The sequence below is a fragment of the Anabas testudineus genome, chromosome 8 (genome assembly GCF_900324465.2).
Source record: "Anabas testudineus chromosome 8, fAnaTes1.2, whole genome shotgun sequence".
In the NCBI taxonomy this organism is placed as follows: Eukaryota; Metazoa; Chordata; class Actinopteri; order Anabantiformes; family Anabantidae; genus Anabas; species Anabas testudineus.
Genome location: NC_046617.1, coordinates 7510703 through 7524093, shown reverse-complemented (window position 1 = coordinate 7524093; position 13391 = coordinate 7510703). Strand labels below are relative to the sequence as shown.

General features: G+C 39.3%; 1 protein-coding gene across 1 annotated transcript; it reads left to right on the top strand.

Annotated features, from left to right (window-relative positions):
- The first annotated feature begins 470 nt into the window (after positions 1-470).
- limd2 (LIM domain containing 2) lies at positions 471-10502 on the top strand. Its single transcript, XM_026353572.1, has 4 exons — positions 471-655; positions 9430-9474; positions 9730-9866; positions 9981-10502. The coding sequence occupies exons 1-4, from the start codon at positions 653-655 to the stop codon at positions 10138-10140; spliced, it is 345 nt and encodes a 114-aa protein (XP_026209357.1). The 5' UTR covers positions 471-652; the 3' UTR covers positions 10141-10502.
- The last annotated feature ends 2889 nt before the right edge of the window (positions 10503-13391 follow it).

Below are 13391 nucleotides of genomic sequence, written 5' to 3'. Positions count from 1 at the left end.
TTATTATAAGCCAGAAAACGTTTTATGTTTTGCTTTATTTTAGAAATTACAGAGTATCTACATTTATCATTGGTTCATTTTTTAAATGTATGTAATACTAACATGATACTTAAAGCATTTAAACTTTAGGATTACCGTGGATTTCATCTCCATCACTTCTAACGATAATGTCTTCGCATTAGGACGGCTGCGTTTAGGGTCCGCTCTGGACAGGAGGGATGATTACAGCAAAAAAATAAAAATAAAATAAACAGTTTCACTGCTCACATGGGGACCTGGGCTGTTGTTTTAATACAAACTTGAAACACCATGAGCCCGCCATTTAAAACATCTTAAAAAAAAGATTAGAGATAGTGTTTAAACGAACGCTTCCTTGTTTCAGTGGTGGTCGTGGTTTATCCGACGTCACTTGAATGCTTCAGGGACAGACGCGAACCAATAGCGTGCGACATCCTGCCACAAAAAAAAAAAACCTGTTCTGTAGAAAACCGAGACGAGGAGACTAACGGGGACCAGAAACTCACCGGCACCGGGGCCAGCGTCCGCGACAAAGCCTCCCAGGAAAGTGAATGAGAAGGCAGATATCCTCCTCCAGCCACCGAGCGAGCAGAGTGCGGGTTATTAGCCAGTGCGTCGCAGACCAGAAGCGCAGATGGTGAGTGTGCCTTTCCCCGGCTGTTGTGCGTCTGCAGCCTCCCCTCCCTCCGCTGTGCTCCCTTCTGCTTCTCCTCCGTGAGATGAGGTGAGGTGATGATGTCCGTCCGCTCTCTGGGGCTCGGCTTGTTTTTGTCCTCCGCGGCGCGACGAGTGTTGGAGGCAGCTACAGCGTGTGTGCATGCGATGCGAGCTTTATGTTTGAAGTGTGAAGGGTTGTTTTTTTTAACACCCGCCGTCGTGTTCCTCAAAATGCTGAATGCTAACAGTGCGCCTCTTGTTTTAATGCGATTTAGTTAGCTAGCTTCATGGCTAGTTAATATCAACAATGTGATTTAAGCCCATTGAACAATACTTGTCACACACACATCGTTTTCGTATCTCTCCTTCTAGCTGAAAATTCATCATTTTATTTGCTGCACATCAGCCAATTTCTAGACGGATTTCATATATTAAATTGTGTGTTTTTTTTTTGTTTTGTTTCTTAGCAAATACATGTAATAACAGGCCTAAAGTAGGGTCCAACATGCTGTCTTGCACGTGAAATGAGAACAGTGGAGTAAAAGGGGTTTATAATTGATTTAATCCTTAAAACGCTTTACAAATTCAGACAAATGATCACATAAGTAAAAGTAGAAGATCTGTTTAAGCACTGTAGTTACAGTGGAAGTGGGATGAAGACAGCACCCTCTCATCAAAAGGTATCTAGGTTTTGTTGTTCTCCAGTTAGATAACGAGAAACCTGTTCTTACATACATGATAATCATAATGATGACATACTTTATTCATGTAAGCTACTCTTTTTTTTTTTTTTTTTTTTTTTGTTCTGGCACAAACATATCCAGGTGTGAAAAAAGGACAAAATGATTAAATGTGTACTGTGGCGAGGTACGTATGCATCCATGGTCATTAAAAAACTAAATGGTCCTTTAGCTCATGAACTCAGCCTAAAGCTGCTGTCATAATACCAAATGAATGAGTGACTAGACTTCAGAATAAAACCAACTATTCACTGTTTATACAAATGTCTTGTCTGTGTTTGTGTTGTTGAGTAGTTTACACACTGCTCTGTGGTCTAGTAAAACCACTTTTTATGGGTCCAGCGCACCACATCTACAACAGTCTGTTATTACAGTGCTGGCATATGGCAACAAGGCTTAAGTAAGAATATGGTCATTTTCATTCACTGCCTTTGTCAGTGGGCTGCCCGACTGTAATTTTAGGCAGAGTTGACTGCACAGATTGAAACCCCCTTCTCTTAGCTGATTTGTCAGTATTTCACATTATGCTGACTCAATTTGACCGGCTTCTTTGTCCAAAAATAAATAAATATTGTGGATTTTGACAAACTACATTTATTGTGTTTCACCATATGTTCTTCTGTCAAACACTTCCCATTAACGGTACAAAAACTTGATTGTCAGGCATGTCCAAAGTGCCATATGTTGGGAGGAGGGGTGTTAGCCTGCTGTCAGATGTAATAATGTAGAACAGTATTAAATAGAGAAACGCTTTTAACAAGCTCCATACGTGTCGCCTCATTTCCCATCCCCAATCACTTGCTGTGGTATAGTGTCATTGTTTAGGCTTTGAAAATGAGAAGTAGTCAAGGAGAATCTTTAATGTATTGTTTTCTGAAGTGTGCTGCACAGAAACATCACACTTTCACAAGCCAAATCAGTTGTATGCAGAATAAATCATTATTTTCCAATTATCAGACACATGTCTGCCAATTACCTACAGGACAGTCACTGTGCATTCACCCTGAAAACCATGCAACTGTTTTTCTTCTTCCCTGGGGGAATACTAGTCTCCCCTTAGCGTCTGTAAACATGTGTTTAGGTATTCAGGCTCAGACACAGACAACAAAGATTTACCACATTTCTTTCGCTTTCATTTGTTTCATTGTTCATTTCCCTGACACAGTTCACTGTCTGAGGTCTAAAAGAGTCTAAAAGAGACTTCAGGCAGCTGGTAATAAAGGGTCAGATGTAGTACACAGTAGTAAATCAGTCATGAGATCATGAAATTCAAAAATCGTTAATGTATTACTGCAGAGGAAGAAACTACATCGTTAGGATGATTATCTTTTAACAACCTTTTATTATAGTTCAAACTTCTCCAAAGCTTTTTATTGTCAAATGGCAGTTTCATACACACAGCTTTGCATCTCTATGACCATCAGCACTGATTTAGTGTAGGTTTTCTGGTTTGAAAAGAGTTCAGGACAGACTGTTCATGTAAACTCTTACTGTAGTGCTACCTACACTGTCATCAGTCAGCAGCAGATGGGCAACAAATCAAATCTAAAGCCTGTAAAGCTCTGTGGGAAACCTACTGTCCATCGCTTATAACAGCTATTAACTACTTAAGTGTCTTATGTGGGGATAAAGTTTTAAAGCATTCATTTCCCTCTCACGTCACCTTCAAGGTCCAATTCAGTAATGTCTCTGTCCACAGTAAAGAAGTCTTCAGTGTGTGGTGGTAGAGTGCTGTGATTGTAGAGCAGATATTTGAAAGTCAGATTTGTATTTTTTAAGACGGGATGGGGCATGTTGTCCTGAATTCTAGCCTTGGAGGAGTATTTGATTGTGAAATGTTCCCTCCTCACCGGTCCATGATAACATCTGATCATTTTTTCGTGCAGGTCACTCACAGAAGGTAGTAGCCTCTACTCTTGTCAAGTCGACACAAGCTTGAGGCCTTCAACACATTCTTCCACCAACTAGAACAATTTTGGTTCAGATAAGCGAAACTAGACATAATGTCTGTGGACTCAATGACTGATATCTAGTTGTATATTATGACACTGGTGCAGAGTCATGTTTAAGTTTGATATCAGACAGATCTCTGTGACAATGATCAGAAGACTTAAGTGGTTTTAATTGCACCATGAGGCAGCCTCTTTGAAGCGGTAGCAGAGGCAACACGGAGGGCTGTTTATCATAGTTGGGCAGACATTTTATAGTCATGTGAGCAAAAGTTGCTGTCTACTAGTCAGCGTTACTTGATCAGAGAGGGCAGCCTGCTTCTCAGAAATGACATATGCAAATTATTCTTGGTAAAATATAACCCTAACCCTATATATCTATATAGATATATGTTATAGAGGTGAAACGATAATAAGTAAGTCATTGAGTTGATTTGAAGAACATCAATCAGCAGTTAGTTTATCATTTTGTGTTCTCAGGTTGCAGTTTTCAGTTGTGCTGAATTTCTGTTTTTTCATAGTTTGGCAGTGCTGGTAACTGAATAACTTTGGGCTTTGGACTATTGGACAAACCAAGACATTAAAATTAATACAGTGCTCTGAGAAATTATACCTGAACTTTATCAAGGTTCTTCACATTTAATGATCAAATAATGCAGTTAATTGCGAAAATCTATTAACATAAATGAAATAATCAACATTAGGTGGAGAAATTAAGGCTGCAAGTGCTTCCTCTTCTCTACATGCTTGGTTAGGTCCCTTGGTTTTATCTGTACCTTAACAGCCTCCCCAGACAGGAAGTGAAAAAAACAAGTGTCAGCTGTCTAACTAGATGTACAGATATGTAGTGTCCTGAGCCTTGAAACAGGGAAAAAATGCAAAAGGGAAGAGAAGTGGCAGCTGACCAAATGCCCAAATGTGATTGTACCAGTCTGTTTCTTTTCTTCTCACTCATCTATATCACATACATTTCCTCATCTCATCATGTTCATGAGTTACTGAGGCAATACGTCTTCCATGTAGTAGTTGTTTCAGTGCCATGGATCAGTGCCATGGCATGCAGGTCCAGAAAGGGCAAATATGAAACATGAGATTCATGGTTTATGTTGCCAGCAGTGGACTAAAAAATGCTGTTTGTTATGGTTAGTTTAAAATCAGACCACTGGACGACTGAGATGGACATGTAGGACTAGATGCTCTGAATTTGTTCTGTTTCTCCATTGCTGTTCAACAGTGATCACACTTCTAAAAATAAGGAGTTGAAGGCTGTGGGAGTCTTTTTTGGATTAATGACATAAGACCTTTGTTAACATAGTGTTTGCCTTACCTTTTAGGGATATGTGGTGAGGTGTGCACCACAGCATCTATTCAGGAATGATCAGGTGTGAATTAGGGGCAAGTAGGGTTTGTCTATATGTGCTCTCTTCATCAGCACTACAAAGAGAAGAAGAGATACTTCTTTACATTTGAACTTGTTATGAACATATTGACCTTTCACCTTTGTAATACTCTTCTGAGTTGTATCTGCTCTAAAGGACCATGATTTACATCAGCAGACAGGTTTATAAACACCGAGATATACACAAGACTGGTCTGGTTTGTACTTTTAGTGACTTCCAGAACAGTGAGGGACTTGCACACATTATTTTGAGGTTGCATCTTTTCCAGATTTTGAAAGAGTAAGGGCAGACGTGGGGTCATTTAGCACTGTGGTCACATGGGTGGTCTGTGCCCTGGGGATAAAAATACTGGAATTTGTGACAGTAAAGGACAAAAACAAAAAAAAAACTCCAATTCAATTTGTTCTTGAAAGTGCACAGAGATGAAACTACACAGTTTAGTATTGCAGACTCAAAGAATAGCTTGCACAGTGCTTTTCTTGCAAAGAGTTGGATGAGAAGATTGATAATGCTCACTTGATTGTACTGTACCGTACCAATCATCAGCAGCTAATTGGCTTAGCTAAGCATTAAATCTACCAGAACCTCTAAAGCTAACTAATTAACAATTGTGTGTCTGTAGAGTAACAAACGTTGCGGTTACACACAGAGTTTTGTGCCAGACGTGTTTTTCAGTAAACAGGTGTTTCGTCATCTTAAGTCTCAACTTTCTAGCTATCGGCTGTAGTTTCATATTTGCAGTGCAAACAAGAGAGTTGTATCAATTCTCTCATCTAACTCAGCAGGAAAGCAAACAAGACTTGTTCCCAGATTTATTTGTTTAAACAAATACGAAGAAAAAACAGGGACACAAAAACAACTCCTGGGTGGTTGCAGCCATGACGCCCACACAGGCAGACATGTGCAGGTGTGATTAAAATTGAAACGAGAACTGAAGTGAGCGTGAGGGGATTGATGCTGTGAGGTAAGAGTTGAAGCTCTGTTGCAAGAAGATTTCACCACTTGAGTGTGAAAGTGGCCTTTGTTTGGTCAGACACCATCCACCAGCTGGCTCTAGCTTCTCACACACTAATATGTCAAATTTCTTCACAGTTAAAATGGTGTTAGGCATAGTAGAGCTAATTAATTACACTACAAACCGTCTTGGTGTTAAGTGTAAACATAAATGTTTTTCATCTTCCACGTCTCCCATGAGAGTTCTTATTTATTCCTGTTTATTCATTAGTGAGTTGCTTGCGTCCGAACACAAATTATAACTATTGTAGTTTGGTTACTCTGCAGCTAAAACAAGAACAGAACAAGTGTCATTTATTGGGACAGATGTCAGTTAGGACTTCAGCAGATTTTTTTTCCCACCAGAGACTTTGCGAGACAAGACAGAGGAAGGCCGATGTGTCATAACAACTTCCTGCCACATTCGTGCTGTTTCATGGCAATTGAGACTTATGTACATATAAGGTAAAAGAAGACAAGATGGCATGAGTGAATCTGAAGTCTTTCAGAACATCTGTGTGTGTGTGTGTGTGTGTGTGTGTGTGTGTGTGTGTGTGTGTGTGTGTGTGTGTGTGTGTGTGTGTGTGTGTGTGGAATGCATGTCTACACCTAAAATGGCAACTGCAATTTTTTTACACACACTCAAAAAAAAAAAAAAAAAATCAGCAGTTCTCTGTCAGATGTAGTAAAAGACCCTTCTGACGTCTATTACTATGCTTTTGCAGAGCCCACACTGACATTACCTGCTCTGCAAAACTTTCATTCATTCACCATTCAAACTTGAGTTTTTAATAGTATTCAGCAGTGTAATTTTCAGAAGATCAAAGTCGTGTTGCCTCAACACATCTACTGCACTAACAGGAAGTGGTCTAGCGTGGAGCCAGTTTGACAACCGGCACGCTGTGAGCTGCTAAAAGCAACATTAACTGTTCTCAAGAGGAATTGGGGATATTATGAGACAGCAGATAGATGGGATGTGATTGCTCTTCAGGAAGCTGCATGGCCTCAGTTTTAATGAGATAATAATTTCTAAAACATGTCATCCGGTTCCCGTAACTTTACTAGTGCTGTTCTGTTGTTGGGTGTGTTAAAGCAGCAAGGTTTAAAATAGTATGCAAATGGCAAAGGAGACAACATTCATTCTGCTTTAAGCTGCACTCCAAAATGCAATAGACTTTTTAAGGTCACACTGGGTTCAGCAGCAAAATAAACTGGAGTTTAAGTCATGAATTAAAAACTGCTGCCCTAACACCACTGTAGAAATGTAGCCGTGTCAAGCAGGCTTAAAACATATGCACCCTTCATGCTGAATGTAACAGACGGCAAACACGGTGGCTACTAGCCACTGTATCTATATCTATCTATCTATCTATCTATCTATCTATCTATCTATATAGACGTGTGTGTGTGTGTGTGTGTGTGTGTGTGTGTGTGTGTGTGTGTGTGTGTGTGTGTGAACCCATGGAATTAATAATGGGTTCACCCCCCCTTTGCAGCAATAACCTCAACCAGGCACTCCCTGTAAGCTGTGGATCAGACCTGCATTGTTCAGGTGGAGTTTTAGCCTATTTTTTCAGGCTGAACTGCTTTAGCTCTGTCATATTCTTTGTACGTTTCAAGTGTGTGCTGCTCCTAAACTTGTTCCATAGCATCTCTTTTGCTGGCCAGGCCCTGATGCAGCAAAACAGTCCCAAATCATGATGGTTCCTCCACCATACTTTACAGTTGGGATACTGTTTTCATGATGATATGCAGTGACTTTTCTATGCCAAATGTAGTGTTGTGTGTTCTTTCCAAATAGTTCAATCTTAGTTTCATCAGTCCACAAATAATTTTGCCAATAAGGCTGTGTGGTGTCAATCTGCTCTTTGGCAAACTTCAACCGTTCAGTAATGTTCTTTTAAAGAAGCAGCAGCTTCCTTCGTGGTATCCTGCCATATACACTTAGCTTGTTCAATGTTTTACCTACTGTAGACTCATGAACACAGATGTTAGCCAGTTCCAATGATGCCTTCAAATGTTTGGCTGTCTCTTGGGGTTGTTTCTTTACCTCATTGAAGAATGCTTGTTGTGTTCTTGGGAGAATTTTGACTGAGCGCCCACTTCTTAGAGTAGCCACAGTCCCAAAGTGTCTCCATTTGTAGATTATCTAACTGTAGACTTTGACATCACTTTTTAACCTGTTCCAGCTTTATGTAAATCAACTATTCTTGATCGGAGATCCTCTGAAAGCTTCTTTTGGCGAGGTATGGCTCATCTTCACTCAAGTTTGAGTGGTTTTTGTTAACCTATGCTAACACCTGACTAGCACTCTGAGGTTTTTATGGTTGTCCTTGAATACAAACATGAAAGGTGGTAATGTTTTTGTGTTATTATTTTAGGCACATTAGTTTGGAAAATACTCTTGAGCTAGATGAAGATCAGACCACATTTATGACTAATTAATTCAGAAAACCTTGAAATTCCATTGTCTTGACACTGAATAGCCATCAGATGTAGTTTATATTGAGATAGCCATGATTGTATTGGTCAGGAGCAATGTGGCCTCTTTGTTAGCATGAATTGTTTGGTTCTTAGTTAGGTTCTTGTCTTGACAGAAAAAGTAGTTATTTACAACAGTCAGTTAAACATTGTTTGATCTCAGCTCACATTAGCAGGTTAAAATTTGTATGAGAGTGATGAATGCACAGAGCTCATGTTGATTGTTGATTTGTTATTTGCCTACAGAGAAAGGTTTGCAAGTCAAAAAGTACCAGACTTGCAAAAATTAGAATGCGAAGTTGCAGGTTGATGACTGAGCTCCCTCTCTTTGCAACTCTGGTAGCAGCCCCAAAAGCCCCCCCATCCTCCACCCATTCCTCCAGCTCCAGCCAAACTGCCTTACATAACAGGGTTTTAGCAAAGTCTGCAGTGGACTTTTCCCTTGCCTAAACAGAGACTGTCCTTCTTCTTCTGCACACTGGCTTTTCCAAGGCAGTTATTGTGTGTGTCTGAATGTCTTCCTCTCGCTGGTTATTATCCATTCAAAATACCTGTTAGTGCTGTGTGAAGATGTGGCCGCTCTTGTTGCTGCTGGGGATGGTGGATAGAGACTTTGAAATGCTGCAGTCATTGTGAGTCAGACGTGTCATTACGTGACAAAACGGCGAAACCCACAATGTGCAGAAAAATGAGGTGACGTGCACTGAAAGACAGCCAGATAATTAAAAAGCAAACCTACAGCTGTGTGTGATTGTAGTGTTAAGTAAACAAATAAGTTTCATTACATACAGGGATTACAAAGCTACATAAACGAGGGGAAAAGACTGGGAAATAGCTACGGAGTCTCTTAGCTTTTGTAAGAAATTTCATATGGTGTTTCCCTGTGAAGTTTCTTCGCTGCAAGGCCGATTGTGAGCTGTTCTACTATGTTGAGGGCAGAGAGTCCCAGAGCTCGGCTCACATGACCAGACAGAAGGCACCTGATCCTCTCCCAGGGGTGCAAAGAGACAGATGGAGCAACTAGAAAAAGAGAAAGAAAGACAGATCAGACTGACAAAACTAACACTGCTAATGGCAATAAGAAGGCAGGTCATCCTTTTGAAGTAATCCGATAGGTCAGATACACTGATTTCACCTAATAGTTGTCACATTTTAGAAGCACACATTTTAATGTTGTTTTTGTTTTTCTAGGACACCAGAAGCCCCGCTGAAGAGAAACCTGTCCAGCGATCTAAGGTAAATGTACATAGTCTGTCTGTCTTTTCTTTCTCACCCCCCACACATTCATGTCCCTCTGTTCATCTGCGTGCATTACTCGTGCCCCACTTCACTTTCATCAGCCTTTGATCTCAGAAGCGAGCAGAGTCTTTAAAAAGACACAAAATGCATTTGTGTCTTTTTAAATGCTGGCTTTCATCACGCTAAAGATCAAGGCCTAGAGTGCCACATATTTGTGTGACTGGTAGTAAATCTGAATGTTTATGTGCTCAGTCCTTCAGCTTTAAGACTCAAAAGGAAGTGTGTTCGTCATGTGGGAAGACGGTCTACCCAATGGAGAGGTTGGTTGCCAACAACCTGGTCTTCCATTCAGCATGCTTCTGCTGCAAGCACTGCAATGCCAAACTCAGGTGACTATATATAGCTTCCGTTTTCCTGTGTTTGCACTTGACTTTCTTCGTCTACTCCTGACTTCTTTGGTTTATATTTGATATTTATATATTTCCTTACTTCACTCCTCGCAGCCTTGGCAGCTTTGCAGCTCTTCAAGGTGAATTTTACTGCAAACCTCACTTCCAGCAGCTGTTCAAAAGCAAAGGCAACTATGATGAGGGCTTCGGGCGCAAACAGCACAAAGAGCTCTGGGCCTCCAAGGAGACAGATAATATAACAAAGTCGGCATAATCAGTCTGCCTGTGTCCCATCTCATCTCACCCCCTGCCTCTTCCTTTGCCTCCTCCGAACACCTCCATGACATCACGATCAACACATGCCTTGTATGCTGGGGCCCTGTTAAATCACCCACGCCCTCACTTGCTTTTAAAATGCCATCAGAACAGGTACATGCACAAACAGCTAGGCAATGACTGAACAGTCTTAATTCTTACCATTTAAATAGGTTTTATTTTGTGTTCAGATTTTCATTTGATATTTTTACATTTCAGTTCCTTGTTAGGAGTTGGTAGTTGATTGTGACCAAAAGCCTTCTCTGGTATGGAAAGCGTAATAATAATTAATTTAATCTTTTTAGCAATTTACACCTTTCTTTTTTTAAAACAAAACAGTATGCTCAGGCAAACATATCAGCGGAGTTGAAGAGCATCCATGTTGTGTTGTAGAGCATACACTCAGGTCAGTTTTTGCCCAAGGATTTGTAAAACTACTACATGCTGTATTTTATTCATTTTAACAGAACACACAATAAAATAATAGTCCTCAGTATTGTGACTCTGCTGTCAGAGACAATTGTTTGTCATTCTGTCATATGTCATATAATTGAGGGACAAACAGGGTACAGAGTACTGTAAAATAACCGCACACATCAGCAACAGCTCACCTCTCGTGTATTCATTTTGTATTTAGTTTTAATGTTGTTCACTTCGATCCATGTTGATATTTTAACACCCAGATAAAGTCCTATTCTTGCATGTTGGTATGACTGTGTCTTATTAGCCTTATCTTCTAACTGTATCGATCCTTTGTGTTGTGATAGATTTTATTTGTCTCACTGATTCATAGCACATCACTTTTTAACGTTTTGAGGAGCACTCAAATTTGGATTTGATTGATGTCTTCACCTAGGATCTGAGCTCCCTGAGCTTTTAGTGGTGAGGTTTTGATGAAATTCTCCTACTGTGTTTTGTAAACTGTACTTTCTGTACATAAAGCTGTAGTATGTGATTAGTGAGCATTCCTCACCATGCTGTATTCTCGTATCACACCGACAACCGCACATGATCACTGGACAAGGTATTGATAATCACAGGGACAATGAGTCCTCGTCCGTAAGCGTCCCTTACGCTGTTGTGTGAAGCATTTTAAAGTTACACTTCTGTGCCACAAATGACTTTGCAGAAAGTCACACATTTTTGTTCCTTTGTCATTTCACACGTCAGTTGATGGTGTCTTGAGATGATATTCCCCTGCTGTATTTCAGTGTATTAATGTAACGTAGATAGTTTTTTATGGGGACAAAGAAAGATCCAATCCAATAACCATCATTATTTTTTGCGCTGATGCCATCTAGTAAGCGTGAACATGTTTTCTTATTAAATAAATGCCTTCCTGTTCCTTAACATTGAATTTACATTAGGTGGCCGATGAAGGGTTTGTCAAAAAACTGGTTTGCTGATGTGCTCCTTTATGCTGCATGTGAAAAAACTGTGCAGAGCACCCTCTGCTGGTGCAAGTGTGACAGTAGTGTTTAGTCTGAAAGAAAGAAAAGAACTTTGTCTGTGAACTTTTCAACATAGCCTTTATTTTTGTTCTTGAATATGTTGCCTCAGTTTGCAGCCCCGCTGCTGGACTTCAGCCACTTTTGATCTTATTTAAGTGCAACACCTAAGAGAAATGAATCCTGATTTCCACATCTATTTTTCATTCTATTCGAAGAATGAGTCTAAAGCCATTCAAATATCTCATTTTAGAAAAATGTCTGAATGCCACTCAGACTTGACTGACACTTGAATGACACAAAGTACTTTTTGTGACTGAAGGTTTACTGTGAAGTTGAACATGCTGTGCAGAATAGAAAAGCTAAAGTTAACAGATGGATATTTGCTACTTTTTTTTTTCTTAAAGAGAAGCCTTAGAAATAAAGCGTGGACCTTATTTCTTTTTCAAACCCGACCTTTTGAGTACATGGATCTTTACAAATAAATTTCCCAATCATGCCTTTTTAAAACAAACCTGCTTACTTTTGAGTCTCACTCTTTTTTAACATACAGTTACTTCACTTAACCAGCAGCCCTCTTTCATAGCTAACCACTTTTTACCCACATGTAATGTAAAATAATACAAATTCTTTGTGTGATGATGTGTATTTTCCTTTTCTCATTTTAAAAAGGTCCTCTGGACACTTGAGAATGCTTTAAAATCAAAAGTATTGTATCTACAAATGCTGTCTTTGTCATTCATTGTTAGCAGTTCCGCCAAGGTACAACTGCAAAATCTGTGAATTGCAACTTGTAAGTGTAACAGAGCAGACAAGGTACACTGGTGCCAAAAGGCTCAGGTGAACGATTGAAGTGTAACGTTTTAAATGTTAAATCTGTGAGTCGGGTTATTTTTGTGCTAAACTTGATGTGGACTTACTTTTCGATGCTGTTGTTACAGACCTTTTAAATGTATGCATCTTTGAAAATGTATTCTGCATTACAGAGTTGACCTGTGGATTGAGGTGGCCTTAAAGCAAAAGGACACTTGGACTGTTTCTTCAGTCTTTCTCTACTTTCCCTTCTCTCTCTATTACCTAGTTGTGGTATGGAACATTTTAAACTGTAATTGCCCCCCCCCCCCCCCCCCCGCGCTACGCCAATACACACAATCATTTTGTGCATTTTCTTTTTTTTCTTTTTTTACATGCTTTTGGAGAAAAAAAATAAAAATGCTGGTGTTGATTTTTTGCAGTCTTTTTTAATGTGTTACATATAAAATTACATGTGTTTCCAGGTTTCTCAGTCAATCACGGAGGACGGAATAAGTACTCTTGAAGTAAAATATTAAAATACCACCAGTTCTACTTTCAAAAATGTGTTTCAAACTATTCAGGACATAGATATCATGGTACCTTATAATACAAAATGTTTGATATTTTTTATGTTTAAGTGGCCATTTGTATTGTATGCTACTGGTATATCTGATATAACTAGAGGTCAGATGAATGTAGATAAGTAGTAGTATAAAGTTATATTAAATGAAAGCATTCATAATACAAATATACCTAAAACCTTCATTTACTATATGAGTTAAGTAATGTGAGTAAATGTACATATTCAAGGAACAACTTCATAATTTCTGACAATTTCATTTGAAAAATCATTTCATGTCTTCTGTTCAGAAAAAGAGACTTTAGTAGCAAAAACAAAAAAGAGTGCTACACACCAGGATTAAGGTGAAATTAAACTGTTTAAAAAGAGAAATGTATTTTAAACTAC

What these genes read in the sequence shown, in the direction of transcription:
- limd2 (XM_026353572.1), top strand. An exon ending in AACCTGTCCAGCGATCTAAG is followed by an intron (nt 9,475 to 9,729) that starts GTAAATGTACAT and finishes TTATGTGCTCAG; the next exon opens with TCCTTCAGCTTTAAGACTCA. An exon ending in CACTGCAATGCCAAACTCAG is followed by an intron (nt 9,867 to 9,980) that starts GTGACTATATAT and finishes CACTCCTCGCAG; the next exon opens with CCTTGGCAGCTTTGCAGCTC.